General features: G+C 59.1%; 2 protein-coding genes across 2 annotated transcripts in view; one reads left to right on the top strand and one right to left on the bottom strand.

Moving 5' to 3' along the window:
* CEP104 (centrosomal protein 104) overlaps positions 1–24,008 on the bottom strand; it is a 223,291-nt gene that overhangs the window by 24,466 nt on the left and 174,817 nt on the right. The window lies entirely within an intron of this gene.
* Positions 1,629–23,948, top strand: LOC126010954 (histone-lysine N-methyltransferase PRDM16-like). Its single transcript, XM_049774562.1, has 14 exons — positions 1,629–1,809; positions 2,020–2,124; positions 6,404–6,614; positions 7,441–7,588; positions 7,947–8,100; positions 11,410–12,832; positions 14,094–14,178; positions 15,414–15,580; positions 15,749–15,826; positions 17,469–17,638; positions 17,723–17,897; positions 20,046–20,300; positions 22,465–22,573; positions 23,422–23,948. Exons 1-14 carry the CDS (start codon positions 1,629–1,631, stop codon positions 23,554–23,556), a joined length of 3,396 nt encoding a protein of 1,131 aa, XP_049630519.1. The 3' UTR covers positions 23,557–23,948.

Genomic DNA, 24,008 nt, shown 5'->3' on the forward strand with positions numbered 1-24,008 from the left:
CACACACACACACACACACAGAGGCACCTGGGGCCGCATGCCTGCTTTGGAACTCAGATAGGCAGAAGGAGCCACAGAGCTGTGGCCTGGCGTCTTCACCTTGTACATCTGTTCAGCTCCTTCTGCTCCTCCAGGCCTGGGTTTGGAGGGAAAGAGCCCTGCACCCCACAGTCGCACAGGCCAGAGACTCGGGCCTCCACCCAGAGTCTACATGTATGGGCACTGGGCTTGAGGGTTGCCTTGCAGATAGGCCCACCTGACCCACCAACCTTTGGGCTGGTCCATTTGGGGGACAAGTGCATTCTCTGCATCTCCTTTGCCCCGAGCTCCCTGCTCCTCTGGGGACCCCCCCCCCCAATTCCCGAAGCCACCAACCCAGCCAGGACCCACTTGTGAGGTATGGCTTCCACTGGTTCTGACAAAGAGCCACAGGCATTAGGGACCAAGATTTAAGCAGTAAGGCCTGTGACCCTCATAATTTCTGGCAGCACAAACTCCCCCTAGACTCCTAGGGACCCTCTCCCAACATAGGACCCCCACCCTGGCCTCGGGTGAAGACAGGCCTCGGGATAGTGGTTCTCCCAGACGTAGGACGGCAGTGCTTTTGGTCTCCGCCTCTCCATCAGGCCACCCGAGGCCAAAGGGCAGTGGGCCCCACATGTGATGCCCCGCCCAGCTCACCTGTGCCTGCGTGATGCTGACGTGGCCTCGGGTCCGAGCCTGGCGGCCAGAGGGTCTGTCACAAGGGCTGGTGAGCCAGGTGGGGAGCACCCTCAGCAGCCCAAGCTTGCTGTGCCCCTTCCTGCAGCCTTTCCTGCAGGGGCAGCCTGGGGCACCCACCTGCCCGCCCTCTTGGGGACCCACAAAGCTCCTGGCCCCATGCGGGCACCCCCGCCCTGTGCTGCCCCGCCTGCCATTAGCGCTAATAACCATTAATTCCGTCTACGGCTCAAAGTCCGGGCAGCGCCCGCCAGCCGAGAAGGGGCACCGGCTGTCTGTGAGTCCCCCCTGGGCTGTGCGGTGGCCGTGACTGCAGCAGAGGGCCCCGAGTGGGAGGGGAAACTGGGGTGCCGAGGGGTCCAGGGGGCAGCCTGGACAGGTGGACTCCTGTTGGAGACAGCACGGTGAGAAGCGGGGCCCCCGCAGCCGGCACCCTGTCACTGCTCCTGAGGCTCCTGGGTCAGGGGGACCCAGGGTGGGGGCGGGCTAGCCTCTCCTGAGCACCCCTCCCTGCATGAGAGATCGCCACAGAATGTCCACGCACCCCCTGCACAGCCATGCCAGGGGCGTGAGCTGTGGGCTCCCTTTGGGAATGCGGCGGCACCTCAGATGTTTCGGGGACGGTTATGAAGGTGGTGAGGTTGGGGTGCCGGCACCCGCTGCGGCGTTCGTGTGGCTGCAGGGCTCGGCTGCACACCAGGCTGTCCAGGAGTCGAGTGGCGGCCCCTGTCCTTGTCCCTGTCCCCTCCCGGAGCTTCAGGACCATCTGTGTCCCATGTGGGTCTGAGTTGGACATGCTGGGAAGATCCATAGCTGGTGTTGAGCAGGGAGGGTGGTCGAGTGACAGATGGATGTGCAGCTTCTGGAGGTTTTCAGGGAGGAAAGACCCCAAGCCCAAGTCCCCAGCCATGTCCTGTCCCTGGGACCCCTCAGCATTGGCACCAGCTGGACGGGTGCAGAACAGCTGTGGGTCAGGCCTGTGTAGACGTGGCTGCCCATGTCAGGTCTCCAGCCTTGGCTCGGGCCTCCCAGCCAGCTTGCCCCTTATTCGGGGCCCTCGGACCCCCGCCAACCCCACCCCTGCAGGTGGTACCTCACTCAGTGATGGCACCTCTCGAGGGTCCTCAGACGAAGCCCCCAGACCCTCAGATATGCACAGCAGGATTTCTGGATCCCCAGTGGGACCTCAGGTGCCCCTACTCAGCTCTACACAGGGATAGGGGTCGACCTGGATGGGCCCAGGCCAGAGAGGGCACCCATAGGGATCCCTGCAAGCTTCCTTTCTCTCTGCACCCCCAGATCTACTACAAAGTCATCAAGGACATCGGGCCCGGGGAAGAGCTGCTGGTACACTGTGGAAGGACAGTGTCTGCGCCCTAGGTGCTGTGCCCCCCAGCCCGGATGGTAAGGCCTCCCTTGGCCCCCCTTGCTCCCAGCAGGCTCAGACTTTCTCCCTCTGGGCACGTGCACCCACACACCCCACTGGGCATCAGGGGGTGACCTGGGGTGCTGGTCATTGTCTGGGGGTGATGCTCACATTTGGGGGGGTGTGACTAAAGATCTGCCCCTCCCCAGCTTAGGTCTTGTCTGAAGCAAGCAGTGTCTCAGGGCAGAGACCCCACGGGCATGCTTTTGGGGTGTGGTCTCAAGCCAGGCTCCCTGAGGGTCATCTGTGGGGACCCACCTCCCACTATCAGGCTGGAGGCCAGGTGGGTACCTACGGGTAGTCCCAGGGCCTGGGGTCCCTCCTATACTGTATCAGGACTGACTTCCACCTTTTCTGAGCTGAGATCAGAAGGGCCATGCCTTCCTCCCACCCTGCCTCCAGGAACCCTCCCTGAGTCAGAGGCCCCAGTACGCCTCTGACTCTGCACCTCGCTCAGTCTGGTGCCCCCAGGACCCCATGCTGGGTGGCCCCATAGGGAAGACCCATCTTGGGGAGGCTTGGATGGTTGTACCATGCACCCACCCCACATCCCAAAACAGGCTGAGAAGCAGAGGGAAACGGGTCTGAGCCTGGCCTCTGGTCTTGTCCAGAAGTGCCCACAGCCTGGATGCTCCTCCCTCTTGTCTCTCTGAAGAGTACCCCAGGACATGTCCCCCTGTCAGTGCACACTTGGGGGAACCCATACCGCAAGCTTGCCCAGGGAGCCATGTCTGGGGTCCCCATTCAGTCTGTCCTGTCGGGGTCAGGGCTTGAGGACACTGGCCTCTCCCACTGTCAGCCTCGGGGACAGAAAGGAAGTGCTGGGGCTGAAAAGATAGCATGGAGGTAAGGCGTTTGCCTTTCATGCAGAAGGACGGTGGTTCGAATCCTGGCATCCCATATGGTCCCCTGTGCCTGCCAGGGGTGATTTCTGAGCATAGAGCCAGGAGTAACTCCTGAGCACTCCCGGGTATGACTCAAAAACCAAAAACAAAGGAAGTGCTATGGGGTCTCTGGGTTCGAGGACAGGGAGCAGGTCCCAAAGTTTGGGGGTTCATACCTTTCTTACTCAGGGCTTTAGACTCCCAAAGATCCCTCAAGCCTTTGGAGGTGATTCTCTGTACCATAATACAGACTTGCATTGATACCCACACCCCTTCTCCTGTCGAGTTCAGTTCTGCCCCCACACGCACACTTGGATTCTGAGCCCAGAAAAAGAAAAAGCAAGAACGCTGCTCACTTAAGATGATGATCCCAGAAACTCCTCTGTCCCAGCCTGGCTGAAGCATGGCCTTGATCGCTAAACATGGCAGGAGATGGCAGTACAGAGGCCCCAGCCAGCATGGCGGATGGGCATCCCCCTTCCATCCCATGACCACCCACTGATGCCCCGAGCAGCAGGTTTGGGAGGATTCACAGTCTTGTGCTGCAGCTGGTGCTAGGGCTGGTCCCAGGAGACCCCCATCTCAACAGGGCAGAGCCCCGGCACCTTTGTAAGACCCAAAGCCCCCCAGGGTTTGAAGTCGGGGCTCCGGAGTCCATGTACTCAACAGCCTCCTGGGTCTGTCCATCCATCCCAGGGTCCCCTCAGCCCCCAGAAACCCCAGCACAAGATGAGACCCCATCACTACAGCTCCATCTCCTCCCGTTTCCCTTGTTTTCCGGGGCCACACCTGCAGTCCAGAGCTGACTGGCTCTGTGTTGGGGTCCCCTTCAGAAATTTGTAAGCCTGTGTTCTCTGATCCTCCCAGTGCTGTCTCTGATGGGAAGGACAGAAACGAGTGGCTTAGCGTGTCTGTGGAGGCAGAGACAGGCAGGGGTCACCCATGCAGGCCTCTTGAGCAGTGAGGAAAGCAGGGTGAGGCTCACATCTCAGGGAGTTCTGAGCCTGCCCGGGGGCCTGGCAGTACATGTATGGGTTAGGTTTCCACACCCCTACACCCCACCAGGCTCCCCGGGAATAAACTCAGGCCATACCCTTGGGGGGCTCTGCCCCCGCTCCTGCATCCCTCTTTCCACCACCCTTTACCCATCAACCCTCCTCCCTGCGCCCTGTCCCAGTCTTGCTGTGCAAACGAGATGGGAAGTAGATTTGGGAGCAGCGGGTGAGGGCCGGATCAGGTCAGAGCACCTACATGGAGGTGTCCCTTTGGGTGGCCCTGGAGTCCAGGACGTGGGGACCACTGCCAGTATGGGGCCCTTTCCCATGGGGGACACCAGCACCCAGGAATCCTCCATGCCACCAGAGTTCCCACACTCTGTATAGTTCCCCTGCTAGTGAGGACTCTTCAGTCAGTGCTCAGCCCGTCCATACACACATTTACCTGAACATACATGCACATGTATGTATTCACATGTACACACAAGTACACCTGCACGTGTGAGTATACATAAATTCACATACAACCAGATATTCACACGCCTTCCTATAGAATCAATCGCACACGTTCACATACAAACATACACATTTGTACACATTACACGATTCACACAGAAACCACACACATCTATACATGTTTTATAGAAATCACACATGTCTATACATATTTACACAGAAATAACACACCTGTATATGCTCACACAGGCTTGGTCACACAAAGACACACATTGACGCACACACGAGCACATACTCACACAGAGACACATAGCCGTTGGCACAAGACCACACCGACATTCGCACACAAGGATGCTGGGGAGAACAGAAACTCGGATTTTTGTGCTCAAAGTAAGCAGAGTTAGCCGGTGCAGGACCAAGCACTGCCCAGATCCCAGATCCCATCTGGCATCATGATGTTCGCCAGACCTGGTTTTTACCTGGTGTAGTTTGGTCCCTCACAAGTGAGTCCAAACCCCAGGGCCAGGCTCTGGAGGCTTGAAATACCAGGAGGGTTTTGTCATTCACAATGACACGTACAACTTACCCTCACACTGAAAGCACCCACATAACACATGTCCCACTGTGCATACACAGAACATGCTCTTCACTAGTGTGCATGTCCACAAAAAATCCCATGAAAATCACACACGTGAACATGAAGATCTCTCACATGCATGTACAGACATGAAAATCAGGTACATGTGTGTTGCAAATCAGCCCCTGAAGAGGGTGACTGATGGAGGGATGGAGGATGAGGTCTTTCCCCTTCAGCTCGAAGCGCGCGTCTGCCACCCTGTCTAGCCGACGGTTCTGAGATGAAGCGGCAGGTAAACAGCTCGCAGTCAGGCTTGTGGAAATATTAGCTTTATTCGGTGGACAAGACTGAAGTCCAAAGCCTCAGCATCTGTTCCTGCCAAAAGCCCCTCGCCTTCCACAGACCCTTGTTTTTATCCCCCAGAATCAGGTACCACCCAATGGTGGGATCAGATACCAATGGTGGAAGCAGAATCAGGTACCACCCTAGGGTGGGGGCAGAATGCCAGGTCACACCCTAGGGTAGGGCACAATCACCAATCAGGGTAGGGTCAGTAACATAATAATCCCCTAAAATATTGACATACACAACACATGTGGACCAAAGATCTTCGTTTCCATGAACATGATTTTATAGACACACTGTGTATGGAATCACACACATGAAGATCACACACATGAATGACTAGCAAACAAAAGAACGTGAAAATTATACACAGTAAGCATGAACATCACACAGACATGTGAACATAAATATTAGACACAGGCATATAAATATAAATATCACAAACATGTGAGCATAAATCAAACACAATAGACAGAAACACGGATGCAGGCCTGAGACCACACGTGCCACCATGTTCACAGGAAACTGACCTTGGGGCTGTACACACCAACATGGAACAGCAACGCCGTGGCTCATGCACAGGCAGAGAGACACAGTCACACAAGGGGCAGGTCACACTATCCATGTGGGCACATACCTGTGTGGGCACAGTGACAGGACACCACTGATCTACATGTGCAGAGCTCATGACACATCTGGGCACACTGACCCAACACCTCCACATGTGTTGTACTCATGCTCCAGTGCTCACACGTCTCTGGCATTAGCTCAGTGGGGTGCATTCCAGCCCTGGGAGGGAGTGTCCACTCTTAGGCGGGCAGAGGGCCCCATCAGAGGGGCCCAGGCACCAACAGCTCCAGCCTGGCTCTGTGGACAGTGCTCCCACCCTTTGCCCCCTTTTCCCCCCATGGCGTGGTGGGGATAAGCGTCTTGTCCCGAGACCCCCTCAGAGCTCTGCAGGGAAGCGCCCACCCACCCTCCTCCCCCGCATCTCTCGCAGAGGCCCCCACGTTCCGATGCGACGCCTGTGACGAGCTGTTTCCCGCCAAGCTGGACCTGCGACGCCACCAGAAGTTGGCGTGCGGGGTGGGCTCCACGCTCTTCCCGGGCCTGGGCCCGAGGCTGCAGCCCGACCGCCTGGGGGCGGCCCCAGGCGACGGGCAGCCCCACGAGTGCAAAGACTGCGAACGGCTGTTCCCCAACAAGTACAGGTGCACCCCGGGGGACCCCGAGACAGGCCGGGGTGGGCACTGCCCATGAACTGGGCCACCACCTATCTGGCCTTGGGAACAGCAGCCACACACTGGCTGGGGTGGGACCCACGGCTGGAGACCCGCAGGCCAGGCTGGTGGGACAAGAGAACGTGCCTGACCAGAGCCAGGGCAGGTGCAACTACTCTGGGGTTCAGGAGGGCCATCCTCACACCAAGCATCACTTCCCAGAAACCACAACGGGAGCTGAGAATGAGCTAAAGATGCTGGGAGAAGCCAGTCTGAGCCCTGAACCCACACACACACACACACACAGAACCCTAAGACAGACATGGGTGCAGTGAGTCGCCTGCCCCCAACTGAACAAGTGACGGTACCCACAAGCATTTGGGGTACGGGAGCATTCTCGGGGGCCTGGCTCTTCCATAAACACATAAATCACAATTAAAACGGAGCTGGCCCTCCCTCCCACCCCATGCTGACAGCTGGCTGGGTCTGTAATGAGCCCTGGGACCCGTTCCTGCCGAACGGGAAGATTAACCAGCCCCATTGGCTGGGGTTCTAGGGTCCCCCAGATGATGAGAGTAACAGCGCTCAACTGTGCCCCTCCTGTCGACCCACCTGGGCTTCACCCACCCTCACCCCCAGGGTCCTGCAGCACAGGAACTTTCTCAACCTTTTCCCTGTGGCCCTGGGTCCGACCAAGGTTGGCCTTGCAGGGAAGGTGGTGGTGGGCCCATCATAGAGGACTCTGGCCCTGCTGCTGGCAGTCAGAGTGGGGCTCCACAGCATGGTGCATCCAAGTGACCCCCCACTCTGCGCTCAGCCTAGAGCAGCACATGGTCGTCCACACAGAGGAGCGGGAGTACAAGTGCGACCAGTGCCCCAAGGCCTTCAACTGGAAATCCAACCTCATCCGCCACCAGATGTCCCACGACAGCGGCAAGCGCTTCGAGTGCGAGAACTGTGTCAAGGTGCGGCCCCAGCCTGTAACCCATCACCCAACACACTGTCACACTATGTCCATCATCACCCTGTCCCCATCACTCTATACCCTGTAACCCTGCACCCCATCACCCTGCCCCCCATCACTTTGTCCCCCATTCTTTGCCACTCAACCCCATTCCAGGTCCCCCCCCCTGTCCCTGTACCCCACCCCACCCCCTCGGTCGCCAGGTGAGGTGTGGGAGGGACCAGGTGGTCCAGGCAGGTGACAGCCCTGTTGGGCAGAGCCACAGGCACCCAGAGACCGGGCTACCCCTCCCTGTGGGGCTGGTAGGGGCAGGCGGGCCTATAGCAGGGGCACCTATGGGTCCGTCTTTGTCTCCCCAGGTCTTCACGGACCCCAGTAACTTGCAGCGGCACATCCGGTCCCAGCACGTGGGCGCGCGGGCACACGCCTGCCCCGACTGTGGGAAAACCTTCGCCACGTCCTCCGGCCTGAAGCAGCACAAGCACATCCACAGCACCGTGAAGCCTTTCATATGTGAGTGCCCAGAGCATGGCTGGCACTCCGCCCGCCTGCCCCGCCAGGATCCCGCGGGCTGAGGGGAGTGGTAGGGGAGAGCCAGAGGACAGAGTGCAGGAGCGCCCCCCAACCTCCTCACTTGGCACACCCAGAAACTACTGCACTGCCTCTGCCTGCCACTGCTGAGTCACCATCAGCTAAGCGCTGAGTCATCACACCAATTCTACTGAGTCATCCCATCAGATCAGTCATGCCCACCAGTTCTGCTGAGTCACCATCAGCTCATTGCTGAGTCATTCATACCAGTTCAGCTGAGTCATCACCAGCTAGCACTGAGTCATCACACCGGCTCAGCGCTGAGTCATTCACACCAACTAGCTAAGTGCTGAGTCAATCACACCAATTCTGCTGAGTCATCACATCAGCTTGGTCATTCGCCCCGATTCTGCTAAGTCATCATTAGCTCAGTGCTGAGTCATTCACACCAGCTCTGTGCTGAGTCATCATGTCAGCTCTGTGCTGAGCTACTCACACCAGCTCAGTGCTCAGACATCACAACAGCACGTTGTTGAGCCATCACACCAGCTCAGTGCTGAGTCATTCACACCAAATCTTCTGAGTCATTGCCCCAACTTAGTGCTGAGTCATGCAATCTTTGCACTGATTCATTGCTCTTGATTCCCCCATCTCTCTCTCTCTCTCTCTCTCTCTCTCTCTCTCTCTCTCTCTCTCTCTCTCTCTCTCTCTCTCTCCCTCTCTCTCTCTCTCTCTCTCTCTCACACACACACACACACACACACACACACACTTTGCTGAGTTACCGCTCACTAAAGATTGCAGTAAGCGGACAAGATGGTACTAGTCCTGCACCCAGAGGTTACAGAGTGGCCCAACACCAATGCTGCAGCCCAGGGCCACCACCCTCCCCATACTTGAACCCCAAATTCTAGAATAAGAATGCATTTGGAATTGTGTGGGATTGTCACTGGGGGTCTCACACTGGGCACCCCCGGGGACCTCCATCATGCGGGAACAGTGCTGGGTACTGTCCTGCTGACCAGCCCATTGGGCACCCCAGGCTTTGAACTGTCCCTCGAGAGGTCTAGCCTACAGCCACCCTGGCCACCCTGACAGGCTTCGCTCATTGGTGCATTAGGGACCCCACTTCCTGACCTTGAGCAGGAGGCACAGCCTGGGGAGAGGGCATAGCTCTCATAGTGTCAGCCACCCGCACTGTGCTCTGGCTCACCTTGGCCTCTACCAGCTGCCAGAGACACCCAATTCTTGGGCAGATGGCATGGGGCCTTTCAAAAGGAGAGAGATCAAGGGAGCAGTGGGGCATGTGCTTCCCAGTTCTGCCACTTTGGGGTCCTTGAGAAAAAGGCCAGTTCTGGGCACCCAGATGCTGCATCTATGCCCACTCACCCAAGTTCTGCTCCTGCTTATGCCTCCTCTGCCCATGGCACGGGGAGCACTGGAAGCTCACACGTGAACGCAGCTGCATGCCTCTGTGCAGGGCTGTATGTGTGTTCAGGGCCGTTCATGTGGGTGTGTGTGAAAACGTGCACTGTGGGGTGTATGATGCATGCATGTGTGGCTGTGTGCCTGTACGCATTGTGGGATGCGTGGCGTGCATGCATATGGTGAGGTGTGTGCATTGCGGTATGCAGCTGCGTGTTTGCACCATGTGACCTGTATGTTGTGTGCCCGTAGTATGTGTTTCTGTGGTTGCATTGCATTGTGTGCCTGTGTATTGTTGTGTGGTTGTATTGTGCTGTGTAGATGCTGTGTGGCTGCATTGTGTCGCATGTCTGTGTGAGCTGTGGGCTTTGTGTTGTGTGTCAGTGTGTGTCATGTGGTTGTCATGGAGACTTGGACACCCAGCAGACAGGCTCTTTGGGCTCTCACTCCCCTGTCTCGGGTGTGTGTCTGTGTGTCTGTGTGTGTGATCCTGGGGTGCACCCCACCTCACGAGCTTAGGAGCTGCTGACCAGGATGAGCAGCCCGGCATGCCCCTCCCTATGGGGCAGCTTGGCCCCGGAGGAGGGGCGTCGGTGATGCGAGGGGCTGGTGATGCTGGGCGTCGACTGAGGGGTGTGCTGCAGGCATCCAGAGCCCTGTCGTGACAGGAATTGGAGCATGAAGGCCAAGCCCAGCTGGGCGGTACTGGAGTATTTCTAGCAGGTCCCTCAGGGGTTCTGTACCCCCAGGAGCCTCCCAAAAAGGGCAGAAGGGCTGGAGCGAGCAGCCTAGATATAAATAGACATTGTGATTGAGAGCCCAGATCTGGGGCCAGTGGGGGCACATGGTTCTGCCGGGCAGTGCAGACCAGAGTTCCCCCTGCAGAGGCCCAGGTGTGTGTGAGCGAAAGCGTCACCATGCTGTCCCTTCCTGAGCAGAAAAAGTGGGCGAAAGGGACAGTGGGAGCCACGACCCAGCCCACAGGCCACAGGGACCTGCTCTGCCTGCTGCCTGCCACGGCCGGCTCGCCTGCACTGCCCTCTGCTGGCACAGGAGTAACCGGACTCTGCCCTGTTCTCCTGCATAGATCTGGGGGAGTCTGTGCTTCCGGCCATCCGTAAACACAGCCTAGGGCCACCATCGAGGACCCCAAGTCCCAGGGGAATTGTCCCTGCATGCTTCGGTCACGGGCATGCTGGGACGTCGGGGCCCCTTTGGACTGAGCCACAGTCAACTGGGGCTGGTTCCTCTCATCTGCCGACACGGCTCGGGATAGGGGGGATCTGAGCAATACAGTGTGGACACCAGGCATGCACAAGTGGACATGTGTGCTCGTGGGCGGTATGCATGCGTACACAAATAGATGTGTACGTGGGCATGTACACACTGTCATGCACAAATGAATACATGTACACATGGGGACACCCATGTGCCCATGTGTATGCTTGGGTGTGCACACAAACATGCATGGACAGACATGTACATGGGACACACATGGACATGCACAGAGACATTACACCTGATCATACACACTGATATGTACACATTACGTGTACAAGCAGGTGCACAAATACACGCAGACATACATAATATATACACACATGAATATGCTCATGGAGACATCCACACATAAAATGCACATGCACCGTCATGCACACATGACCACAGTCACAGAATACACATGTGGACATGCACAGATATGCGCACACAATCATGGACACACGGCCATGAACACACATCTACATGAAGATGCTCACAGAGACAGGTGCGTGGAAATACACACGCACATATCAACACAGATACATGGACACGCACATACACCAAGGCCCTGCGCTTGGCACTCACCGCCCTGCCGCCCGCCCTCAGGTGAAGTCTGCCACAAGTCCTACACGCAGTTCTCGAACCTGTGCCGGCACAAGCGCATGCACGCCGACTGCCGCACGCAGATCAAGTGCAAGGACTGCGGCCAGATGTTCAGCACCACCTCCTCCCTCAACAAGCACCGGCGCTTCTGCGAGGGCAAGAGCCACTACGCGCCCGGCGGCCTCTTCGGCCCCGGCCTGCCCTTGACCCCCAGCCCCCTGCTGGACAAGGCCAAGCCTCAGCCCAGCCTCAACCACGCAGGCCTCGGCTTCGGCGAGTACTTCCCCACGCGGCCGCACCCCGGCGGGCTGCCCTTCTCCACCGCACCCCCCTCCTACCCGGCGCTCACGCCCGGCTACCCCGGCCTCTTCCCCCCGTCCCTGTACCCCCGGCCGCCGCTGCTGCCACCCACGCCGCTGCTCAAGAGCCCCCTGACCCACACCCAGGACGCCAAGCTCCCCAGCCCCCTGGGCCACCCGGCCCTGCCTCTGGTCTCGGCCGTGGGACACGGCCAGGGCACCCCGGGGGCGGCGGGGCCCGAGGACAAGTTTGAGGGTGGCCTGGAGGACACGTTCTCGGAGAAGCTGCAGGCCCGGGGCAGCGACCTCTCAGATGGCAGCGACTTCGAGGACCTCAACACCACGACGGGCACCGACCTGGACACCAGCTCCGGGTCGGGCTCCGACCTGGACAGCGACGCGGACAGCGACCGGGACAGAGCCAAGGCGCAGAGCCGGGCCGCCGAGGGCAAGGCGGAGCTGGGGGGCGGCGTGGCGCCCCCGGGGACCCCCGGCAGCACGGCGGGGGATGTGCCTGTCTTCTATTCCCAGCACGCGGCCGCTGCCTTCTTCCCGCCGCCCGATGAGCAGCTCCTGGGCGCGGCGGGCGCGGCGGGCGACTCCATCAAGGCCATCGCCTCCATTGCCGAGAAGTACTTCGGGCCGGGCCTCATGGGTGTGCCCGAGAAACTGGGGGCGCTGCCCTACCGCCCCGTCTTCCCCTTCCAGCTGCTGCCCAGCTTCCCCCCTGGCCTCTGCCCCTTCTCGGACCGCACCCTCGCCCACAACCTGCTGGTCAAGGCTGAGCCCAAGTCCCCCCGAGACCCCCTCAAGGCGGGCGGTCCCAGCACCGAGTCCCCCTTCGACCTCACCACCAAGCCCAAAGACGCCAAGCTGGTCCCCGCGGCACCCAGGGGCCCAGCCACCCCCGCAGCCCCCGAGGAGCAGCCGCTGGACCTGAGCGTGGGCAGCCGGGCCCGGGCCAGCCAGGACGGAGGGGGGCGCACACCCCGCAAGAACCACGTCTATGGGGATCGCCGGCCAGGGGCAGGCGAGGGCCTGCCCGCCATGTGCCTGGGCCAGCTGCCCGCACAGCCATCGCTGCACTATGCCAAGCCGTCCCCCTTCTTCATGGATCCCATTTACAGGTACTGGCGCACCTCGGCATGGCTGGGGCCGGGAAACGGAGGGAGGCTGGTTCCCCTCAGATCCCCCATATGCACAGGACAGCTTAGCAGCGGGTCAGTGTCCCACACCAGACTTGTTCTGTGGGAGTCCCTGTCACTGACCTGTGGGACCCACACAGAGAGACCCGTGTCCCATTGAGCTCCTAGACCCAGCTAGGGGAGGCTCAGAACGTGGCTGAGAGGTTCAGAACTGTGACGTGACACACTGGGCCCTCCTGAGCCCCGCTAAGGTCACCCCAACCCTGGGTTCCAGCAGGGGCTGGAGGAGCTGGGGTATAGGCCCATGGAGCCCTAGTGTGGAGAGCCAGCAAGCAGCAGGCCCCAATGTTCCAGAGCCCTGATGAGGGCAAGGTCTGAGCCGCCTGACCCCAGACATGAAGCGACCTTGTACCCTGCTAGCTGCTAGTTGCTGACTCTGTCCACTCCACGCCTCCAAAATGGCTCTCTGCACCACCCGGAGTGTCCAAACCCCATAAAGCAGCAAACAGGCCTCGCTGGGCCTTGGGGAGGGGCATGAGAAGGGGTGATCAGTTGAGCCCCAGAACTAACCCACAGACCCAGGGTCCCCATGCACGGTTTCCTGTGCCCATCATCCTGTCTCCTTCCAGTTTGGCCTTTCCAGGGAAGTGCAAAAGCAGGGCCAGTGCAAGCCTCCCGCCAGGACCCTCTGGGGGCAGGTCTAAGGGGTCTCCCAGCACTGGGGTCCAGGCGATTGTCCTGCTAAGCCCCTCGCTATCTGCCCCAGACAGGTTTGGGAGACCCTCCCCAAGCCCATGACACCACTTAGGGTCTGGCATCACGTGTGCCCCAAAATCAGAGGTGGTCCCAGTCCCCCTCCCCAACCAGCTACTCCCACAACCCTTATGGGGGGGTCCCTGGCTCCTCAGGAAAAGTCCCCTCTTCCCACCCCGGGGAGGACACCCAGGATCCAGGAAACCAGCCTTCATCACACCGTCTCCCGGGGGCGACCCCTCATCCTGGGAGTCACAAGTCCCGGTCCCAGGGAAGTTCCGGAATGGTCCAGAGCTGGAAGTCCCCATTTGCCTCCTGTCTCCCCCAGGACAGGGACCCCCGAAGGCTCCAGGCTGGGGTACAGGGGCTGGGCTATGGAGGTCCCTGCTAGCCATGGGTGAGCTGGGGTGTGAGGGAAGATTCTGAGCTCGGCATGCTGAGCTGGGAGGACGCGGCCGGGGTACGTAACCCGTGTCTTGCCGTCCAGCAGGGTGGAGAAGCGCAAGGTGGCCGACCCCGTGGGCGCCCTCAAGGAGAAGTACCTGCGGCCTGGCCCCCTCCTGCTGCACCCCCAGGTGAGACCCCGCTATGACATCCAGTGGGGCCAGGCCAGGTCACGGAAGGGCACTGTGGGATTGGAGTGGCTATGGTCTGGGGCTCCGGAAGGACCAGAATGGAGGATGGGGTGGTGGAGACCCCCCTCCCCGCACATTGTTCTCCCGCCCCCACGGGGTTCACAGACTCGCGCCCACATTGTCCCTTCCGTGTCTGGCTGCCCCCACATCCTGCTTTTGTTCCAAGTCACTGACTGCCCTTTGTCCTCACCCACACCCACGGTGCCCACTGGGAGGGGTTCTGAGCCCAGGCAGGGGTGGGCGGGGGGGGGGGTTCGGGGGCTGATGGGGCTGGGGTGAGGGGGAATGAGCCTGTGCAACAGTGAGGAAGGGCCACCAGGCTGAGCCCCCAGGGGAGGATATGGAGCCCCAAGCCAGGTCACCCCCAACAGAGGCCGAAAGCTGCCCCCCCACGGCAGCCAGACCCAGCACCCCACTGACAGGGTCTGCCCAGTGCCAGCCATCTTGCTGGGCAGGGCTTGAGGCCCCATTGCCTGGAGTGTGTAAGCCCAAGCAGGAGCCAGGGGGAGCCTCCTCCCATCTCTCCTTTCCTTGCTCCTCTCCTTCCTCTCTTTCCTCTCCTCCCTCTTCCCCCTCCTCCCCTCTCCACCTCTCCCCTCCTCTATTTAATCCTCCCTTCCCCTACATCCTCCCCTCCCTCCTCTCCTTCCTCCTCTTCCTCCTCCCTTGCTTCCTCCCCTCTCCTCCCTTCCTTCCTCTCTCCTTCCTTCTCTCCTCCCTTCCTTCCTTTGCCCAGCTCTCTTTGGGTGCAGTGGCCGGTGCAGTGGCCAGTGCGTGCCGTGCTCTCCTGCTGCGGGGCAGTGGAGACTGTTCACAGGGCAGGGGCTCAGGGACCCCATGCCCTCCCCACACCAGTGTCACAGGCCAGTGGGGCCTAGGCCTTCCCCCTTCAGCCCCAAGACACCAGCCTCTCACTCCCAAGGCCCCTCTGCAGGCCCTCTGCTTCTGGTGGGGGGTGGTCCTGCCATGCCTCCCCCCACCCCCGGCCAGCCCCACACAGCTAGGTCCAGGAGGCCAGGACAAGGCAGAGTCAGAAAGAGTCCAGAGATGGGACTCCTTTGCAAAGAGAAACCCCGGCCCTGAGCCACGGGGAGTGGACAGTACAGGCCCCCAGGGAGATGCAGCGTGGGCTGGGCTGCCGCCTCTAGGCAGACCCTCAGGTGGGCTCCCCACAGATGTCGGCCATGGAGACCATGACGGAAAAGCTGGAGAGTTTCGCGGCACTCAAGGACGCCGGCAGCTCCCTGCAGTCCCTGTCCCACCACCCCTTCGGCTTCCGCTCCCCGCCCCCCACGCTCTCTGACCCCATCCTCAGGAAGGGCAAGGAGCGCTACACGTGCAGGTGAGCCGCACCCCAAGGCAAGGGCGGGACTGGTGAAGGGGCAGGACGAGACCATTGGGATGGGATGGTGGGCGCTGCCAGTTCCCCCAGTTCCCTGGGGTGCATGCCCTGCTGAGCCGGCAGGATCCACCGGGTGACGCAGCCGCCCTCCCGCCCTGCCCACGCCAGGTACTGTGGCAAGATCTTCCCCAGGTCGGCCAACCTCACCAGGCACCTGCGGACGCACACCGGAGAGCAGCCCTACAGGTACAGCTCAGGGGTGCCTGGGAACGTCCCCCACTGCACAGGCCCCTGTGTGGGCGCTGCTGATAAAAACATGGGGTGCTTCAGAGCACCCAAAAGTGGACCCCAGAGCAGTTTGGGAGGACCCAGGTGGTCCTGGTGGGGACGGGAGGCTGGGTCCTGCAGAGCAGCCACAAAGGGCGCTAGGCTCGCCCCCACAGTTCAGGGTCCCCGCCTGCTCCCCACACCTCTCCCTCTCTTCTCAAGGCCTGTGCGACCCCAAGGTAGCAGGAGTAGGGGAATGCGGCCTGAGGCTCAGAGAGACGCCAGAGACAGGTCTCGGCCCTATCCCCGTGCCAAAAGCCTCACTGTGTGTGGCTCCACTGGCCTCCACTGTATGTGGGTGCTCTGTGGATCGCATGTGTGGGTGTTCTGTGCAGGTCACATGTGTGTGGATGCTGTTTGTGGCCCCCACTGAATGGATCTCCTGAGTTGATCCCAATTCTAGATCCTCATTGTGGATCCCAAGTGTAGTTGTTTTGCTCACAGAAACCACAGCTCCCCCCAAGATCCTGGGGCGGGGCTGTCTCTGCAGATCCGGTGCTGTGGGACATGCGGGGGGACCCCTGCCCTGCTCTCTGGGGACCTTGCCAACCCTCATAACAGGCTGGGAGGCTGCTGTGGAGCATCCCTTCCCCACAGTTCCATAAAACTGTTCTGGTGATCCCAGAGACTCCAGCACAGCTATGGAATTCCCGATGCTTCCCATAAGGGGGTTGGCCTCTGAGTGTCCGTGGGGGGCAGGGGTGCCCAAATTGGCAGATACTTCTCAGAGCCACTACCTGGCCCTCGCCTGGTTCCCTATGTTCTGGCTGCCCCACCTGAGTACTCTCTGCTCTGTGTAGTGGACAGGACAGTGCCCAGACTGCCCAAGATTCACATGGCCCAGAGGAGGGGTGAGAGCACACAGCACATGCTCTGACATGGGCATACATGCTGACATAGTGCATGTAGTGGACACCTATGATCACATGCATTGAGCCCCCAGGGTACCCCACATGGCTGCTCTGACAATCCATGTGGACTCTCCAACCTCACTCACATGTGACCACCAAGAGATGGGCTCTGTGATCCCCACCATGCCCTGATTCTGCACCCAGCCTTTGCTCTCAGGCATCACTAGGTCCTCCCTCCTCCCATGGCGATGATATAAAATGGGAGAGCATCCCCCCAATTCCAGAGTGAGCGGCCAGCCCAACCCTTTCCCACAGCTGCACCCCTCCAAGCCCCCATGGGAACAGGGCAGAGCCTTCTGCTTTCCCCACTTGAGAATAGTGGGGGGCTCTGCGGGCAAAAAAGCAGCCAAGGGCCCCCAAGCTCCTCAGACAGTCAAGGAGAAGCCCCTGGGAGTTTGCTTCTCCACATTGGGAGTTTGCAGATGGGCAAGAGGCTGTGTGAGGAGGGTGGGGCGCAGGGGGGAGCTAGCGGTGGTGCTGCAGGCTGCGGGGAGCATGTGGCCGACCAGTGAGAGGCGTCCCAGCGACTCCTGACTCCGAGACCAGGGTCCCTGTCCCCGCACACAGCCCGTGACCTGGGGAACCAGTCAGCTGCTTTCCGAGGGCTGGCCCGCACCACAGCCGCTCCCCGCCTCCTTGTCCCGCCGCAGGTGCAAGTACTGCGACCGGTCCTTCAGCATTTCGTCCAACCTGCAGCGGCACGTCCGCAACATCCACAACAAGGAGAAGCCCTTCAAGTGCCACCTGTGCAACCGCTGCTTCGGGCAGCAGACCAACCTGGACCGCCACCTCAAGAAGCACGAGCACGAGCACGCGCCAGGTGCCGGTCACGGCAGGATGGGGAGGGGGGGTCGTGGGGGCCGGGCGCCACACCCGCCTGACACCCTCCCTGCCCTCCCCGCAGTGACCCAGCACGCCGGTGTCCTCGCCAACCACCTGGGCACCGGCGCCTCGTCCCCCACCTCCGAGCCGGACACCCACGCACTGCTGGACGAGAAGGAGGACGCCTACTTCTCCGAGATCCGCAACTTCATCGCCAACAACGACGCCGACCCTGCGGCAGCACCCACGGAGCAGCGGTGAGGCCCGGCCTGGCCCGACCCGGCTCTGCCCTGCCTTGCCACCCCAGAGCTCCAACGGTCCGGCCCACCTCCGGCTGCAGCCAGCCGTGGTCCAGAGTTTGGCCCGGCTTCTCCTCCTGACCCCGGGTGCTGGCCCCAGACACCATGCTCACAACAGGCACTCGCATGCCTTTTCATACGTGTGTATGCCTTTCACATCGCTTTCACGTGTGTTTTTCTATGTTTTCACACAATCTGCTTGCTCATAAACGTTCAGTCCCCTCTGTTTACATGCGTTCGTGTACTGTTCATACGTGTGCACTCCCACAAATGTGTACAAATGTTTGTACATGTACATGCCTGTATGTTATAGATCTACAACACACACTTGTACCTTTTTATGTATGCACTTGCACACCCGCTCATATGTATACTCAACTGCTACATGTGCACTCACGTGCCTGTCATGAATTCTTGCACCTGCTCAGTGCACTTGTGTGTCTGTTCACATGCCTCGTCATGCATGTACTTACACCCGCTCTCGATATGCCTCACAACAGGCACTCAAACACGTGACCTGCCTGTTGACATGTGCTTTCACATGTATGGTTGTGTTTTGTTGGTGTACCTATCCACATGTGTGATCTCACGTGTGTTCATACGTTTGCATTCCCACGTGAGTTCATGTCACATCGAGTCCTTATATGTACACACCATCATACATTTACACTCATACCCGCTCAGTGCACTTTCACGCCTATTCACATATGTGCATCCGCATGCCTGGTCATGCGTGTGTACTCACACACCTGCAACCATGTGCACTCACAAGCCTCACACATGCAAACATCATACACCTCCTGTGCACTCACGCCTGACGAAATCACATGCCAAGCCCTGTGCGTTCATACGCATGCTCAAACATGTACACTCACCATCTGTTCACTCACACCCATGTACTCACATGTGCATTCACATGTCTGCTTGCACCTGCTCATACCCATGTATCCACACAGCTGCTCACATGCCTGATCAAACATGAGCACGCCTGCTCGATTATCCTCAGGGGGGCAGTTTGGACCCCTGCCCCAGGTGGACCATGTGGCCTGGGGGGGGTCCTTCTATTCCTGGAGGAGCTACAGCTGCAGCCGCAGAGCTGGGAAGGAGACCAAGTAGGAACCAGCCTCAAACTTGGCTCCAGGACTGAGCACTGGGCCCCCTGACATGAGTGTTGAGATCTTGCTCCCACAGAACCATCTAGACTCTGGCCCTCAGAGAGATAGCACAGCGGTAGGGTGTTTGCCTTGCACACAGAGGGACGGTGGTTCGAATCCCAGTATCTCATATGGTTTCCTGAGTCTGCCAGGCTGCTGGCCCCTCCCTCTGGCCTCAAGACCCACCCTATGCCCACAGCTTCTCTTCTGTCTCCTTGGGCTGCTCCTCTGGGCCCTCAGACTTATTTTGGTGCCGCCCGCTGCCCTCAGTCCCCTCCTACCACCTGCCCAAGGCCCCACCCACTTGAGTCTATGCCCCACCCACGTATCCAGAGGCCCCACCCTGCACTTCTCAAACCCCTTCCACATGTCTTAAAGCCCAGTGGACATCAGAGGCTCCTCTCCACTACCAGGCCCTCCCTTCACCCCTCAGCCCCTTCCCACCATGTGTGGCCCCTAGTCTCTGCTGGAGAACGATTCCCTGCAGGAATCTGGGTCTGCTATGTCATGGACTGTGGAGTCGTGTTTCGGACTGAACCACACCCAGGATTGCACATTAAGTTCCATCCCACCTCTGTGTGCAAGGCTGCACTCATTCAAAGAAGGGTTACAGTCTAGAGCTAGGGACCTCAGGGGACAGCTGTGTGCAGAATCTCCCCACCCCCGCGCAAGGGAGGCTCCTGGGGTGCCAGGCCCCGGGAGGAGCTGTGGGGAGAACCCCGCTATGCGGCCCTCAGAGGCAGAGCCCCAAGTCCAATGCAGCAGTGAGTGGAGCGGCCCTGGGGGGATGGGCAGGGCCAGCAGCGTCACCCCCCAGATCCCGACCCACCCGGCAGCCTGCCCGAGTCTCCCCAAGTACTTCCTGAGTGTTCTGGCTTCTTTGTGCTGTCCCCACATCTTGGGAGTCCCGCCTCGCCCTCTCACATGGACTCAGTGCCTCATGTCCTTGCAGGCCGGAGGCACAAGACTGTGACGGTGTCGCCCAGTGTCCGGGCCTGGTGGTGGGGAAGCCGGAGGACGTAGAGGAGGAGGAGGAGGAGGAGGAGGAGGAGCTGGAGGAGGAAGATGAGGACAGCCTAGCGGGCAAGTCCCAGGAAGATGCTGTGTCCCCCGCCCCCAGGCCCCAGGGTGCTGCCGAGGACGACGAGGACGATGAGGATGGTGACTCTCCAGCCACCCTGGCCGTCGGCTTCGGCCACGCCCGAAGGTGGGTGCCCGGTTCTCAGGGGCCCCTGTTCCTATCAGGGGGACTTGCCTGGCACCACAGGTGTTTGCACCCCAGGGCGTCTATGTACAGGTCACAGAGACGGGTTCACATGTGTGCCACAGAGGGACAACATGCATAGCACGTATAACACACACCACACAACACACATGCATCACAGTATGCCATGCATGCATCCATGCCTCATGCAACCACACTCATCTATATCATGCAACACATCACATGCAGCACACACATGCTATAGTGCACAGATGTGTCACACACATGCCCATACATCACAGCCTAATGCACCTTGTATGTTAATGCCACATGTGTGTTTATATCCTTACATATACATGCGCATACCACGTGAGAATATTAAAATTGTCTGTATATGTACACATAGCAATACCACATCTCACACACAAACACCACGCTACAAGTACATCATATACACGCATAAACAACACAAGCATATACTCACCATATATCACAGGCACCGCACATGCGTACTTCATGCATGCACCAGGCATAGACCACACACTACATACACTCCACATGTAACACACTATACATACTCATCACAAGTATCATGCTGCATATCCCATGTACATGTATGTGCGTGGTCATTCTACAATAGCACGCCGCACGCATATCTAACAAAAACAACTGACACAATGCACTGTTCATCCCACATACCACACATGCATACACACCGCACATAGAACACACAGAGATGCCCCACATACATCAGTCACATGGGTGCACATATCACATAAAGGCACACACAAACTACATAGCTGCACTCTTACCCAGGTACATATTAGACGTGCCATGCAGATCACACCTCGTTGTGCACTGCAACCACATGCAAATAACACAAGTCAGCGTGTGTGCGTGCCGTGAACACCACGTATAACACACTCACATCACAAACCATGTGTGCACGCGTATATGGCGTGTGTATCTTTGTTGATGTGTACCTCATGTGTTTGATCGCTTTCTGTGCCATGCATGTGCGCACAATGCACGCGTGCCATGCATGTCTCACATCCTGCGCGTTTTATGCATACATATCGCATGTGTTACACATCCTATGGCCACACACCACACACATAGGTCTGTGCACATCCCGCAATGTACAGCACCTAATCCCACTGCATCGCAACACAACATTACACTCGGACACCACACATTCTTGTGCAGCAGGATTGTGTGTCATGTGCTTATACACATGTACCACATGTGTGTCCTACATATAACATATGTGCGGTACCGCTCATGTATCGTTCATGTAGCACATGCATGCACACGCCACCACATCATAAGTGCCACGCATGCAATTCAATACATGCCATCCTAGCACTGAACTGTACCACACAGCAATAGACATCACACACCACAGACACAGATGGCAAACTCATAGCAAATGTAGGAACCACACATATAGCACATGTGTAGAAATGCACAACACATGTGGGCACCAGACTCACACAATTACACACATGCGCACATCACACATACAACCCATTAGCACATTCATGTCCCCACAGATACGCACCAAACAACCTCACACACATACACCACAAGCTTACTACACACAATGCCAGATACTGAGCAGAGTACAAACACACCACTACATACTTCAAACACGCCAAAACATAGAAAAATCTGCCATAGACTTACTACATACATTCGCATATGCCACGTGCGCCACAAACATGCCATCACATAGTCAAACACGCAGGAACCTCACATCTGATCCGGCCACAGATCCACGCACACCCCAGTCATGCCCTGGACTCCACTGCATGTACCTCATACACACACATAAACACAAATACACACATCATGCGTGCTCAGACACTCCGTGTGTGGCTCTCAGTGCTCTGCGCTCCCTCCCTGCCCGGCTGAGACGACACAGCCCTGGGGACCCCACACCCCATTGTCAGCCGCACCGCCGTCTCCCGGACCGGCCCTTCCAGGCCTTTCGCTCCCTCTGCTCTGCACGACTCGCCCTGCCCGCTGTGCCCGCCCCTCTGTGCTTCCGTCCGCGTGTCCGTGTGTCCGCGTGTCCCGCGTGTCCCCCGTGCATGTGGCTGGTGCATGCAGGCAGACGGCGCCGACGGCCCGGGCGGCTAACCCGGCCTCTCGGTCGTTGGTGCAGGTGTGCCGAGCAGTCGCCGGGCGGCCTGTTAGCTTTGGAGCCGATGCGGACTTTTGGGAAGGGGCTGGACCTCCGCAGAGCAGCTGAGGAAGCCTTTGAAGTTAAAGAGGTGCTTAATGCCACCCTAGGTTCTGAGACCCTAAAACAGACCCTGTACAGGCAGGCTAAGAAGCAGGTAAGGCACCCACAGGGCACCGGCCCCCCCCTGGGCCGGCCGCAGGCAGCCTGGGTGTGAGCTGGGCCCAGCGCCCCCCCAAACCTCAGCCCCAGTAGCAGGAGGAGCAGGAGCGGTCCCCTCATCTCAGGGCCGCGGCCACTGCCTCGGGTGGCCAGTGGGAGGTGCCCATGAGCAGTTCTTCAGTTCCTGCATACACACACACACACACACACACACACACACACACACACAGAGCTCTGTCCTGTCCAGTCCTGCCTGCCGGCCTGCAGGGTGACGCCCACCCAGGATCCTTCCTTGGGCTTTCAGAAGCCGCTCTGCCCTGCCCTACCCTGCTGTGCCATTCCGGGGGGGATGCACCCCCAGTTCTGGCCCCTTCCTGTCCTCCTGCCCAGCCCCCTGAGTGTGTCCTGAGTGCGTGTGTGTCCGTGTCTTCCTACTAACTCTGTCCGAAGTGTGAACTCGGGTGCGCAGCCTTCTCCCCTCCCTGCACCCCTACCCTGCCCAGCTGCTCACAGAGGCCGTTGTGTGTGCCCCAGCATGTGGAGGGTACTGGGGGGGCCAGGCAGCTGCTCTCAGTGCAGCCTGTCCCAGGACCACCAACCCCCCGACAGGTGTCTGTCCCCAGGGTTGCCTCATGGGGACCAGGCAGCAATGGCCCAGCTGCCCCAAAGTGCACACCGACCGCCACCCCCATCCCAGGCACAGAAACGGGAGGTGGGAGGTTGAGTGCAGGGGTGTGCCGTCCCCCTCGGGGGCTCACCGCTGTCCCGTGTCCCCAGGCGTACGCCATGATGCTGACCCTCTCTGAGGACGCGTCCCTCCGTGCTGCCTCGCACAGCCCCCTGGACTCATGGCTGAACATCACGGGCGCCACCCCGGAGTCTGGAGCCTTGAACCCCATGAACCATCTCTGACCGGCCCGGCTGCGTTCCACATTCCAACAGACACCCCGGCTTGGGAAGGGGCGTCCCTTTCTCCTGCACTCGTCCACGCTCCACACCCATTGGCCCACCCTCAGCAGCCTCAGCCTCACCCACCAGAACTCGGCCCGGACACCCCACCACCCACTACCCCATGGCCCAGCACCATGTGACACTCCCACGACAGCGGGTGAGGACAGATTTTCCTCCCAGGGACTGACACCGCCAGCAGCCACCAAGCTGGGAAGAAGGCAGCCAGCAGCCCTGGTGATTTTTTGACAGAACACAGTGAGGAGAGAAGAGAGAAAGAGAGAGCCCTTTTGGTGATCCACGCCGGCAGAATCTATTTAAGCATGTGGTTTTAAAAAACAGACAGTATTTAAAAAAAAAAAATCAACAGGATCATTTTATTATTCTTTTTTTTTTTTTAAGTGATTTTTGCATCG

Source organism: Suncus etruscus, chromosome 6, assembly GCF_024139225.1.
Source record: "Suncus etruscus isolate mSunEtr1 chromosome 6, mSunEtr1.pri.cur, whole genome shotgun sequence".
Taxonomy (NCBI): domain Eukaryota; kingdom Metazoa; phylum Chordata; class Mammalia; order Eulipotyphla; family Soricidae; genus Suncus; species Suncus etruscus.

What these genes read in the sequence shown, in the direction of transcription:
- LOC126010954 (XM_049774562.1), top strand. Translation starts at nt 1,629, where the DNA reads ATGTCCTGTCCCTGGGACCCCTCAGCATTGGCACCAGCTGGACGGGTG. An exon ending in CCCTCCTGCTGCACCCCCAG is followed by an intron (nt 14,179 to 15,413) that starts GTGAGACCCCGC and finishes GGCTCCCCACAG; the next exon opens with ATGTCGGCCATGGAGACCAT. An exon ending in AAGCCTTTGAAGTTAAAGAG is followed by an intron (nt 22,574 to 23,421) that starts GTGCTTAATGCC and finishes CCGTGTCCCCAG; the next exon opens with GCGTACGCCATGATGCTGAC.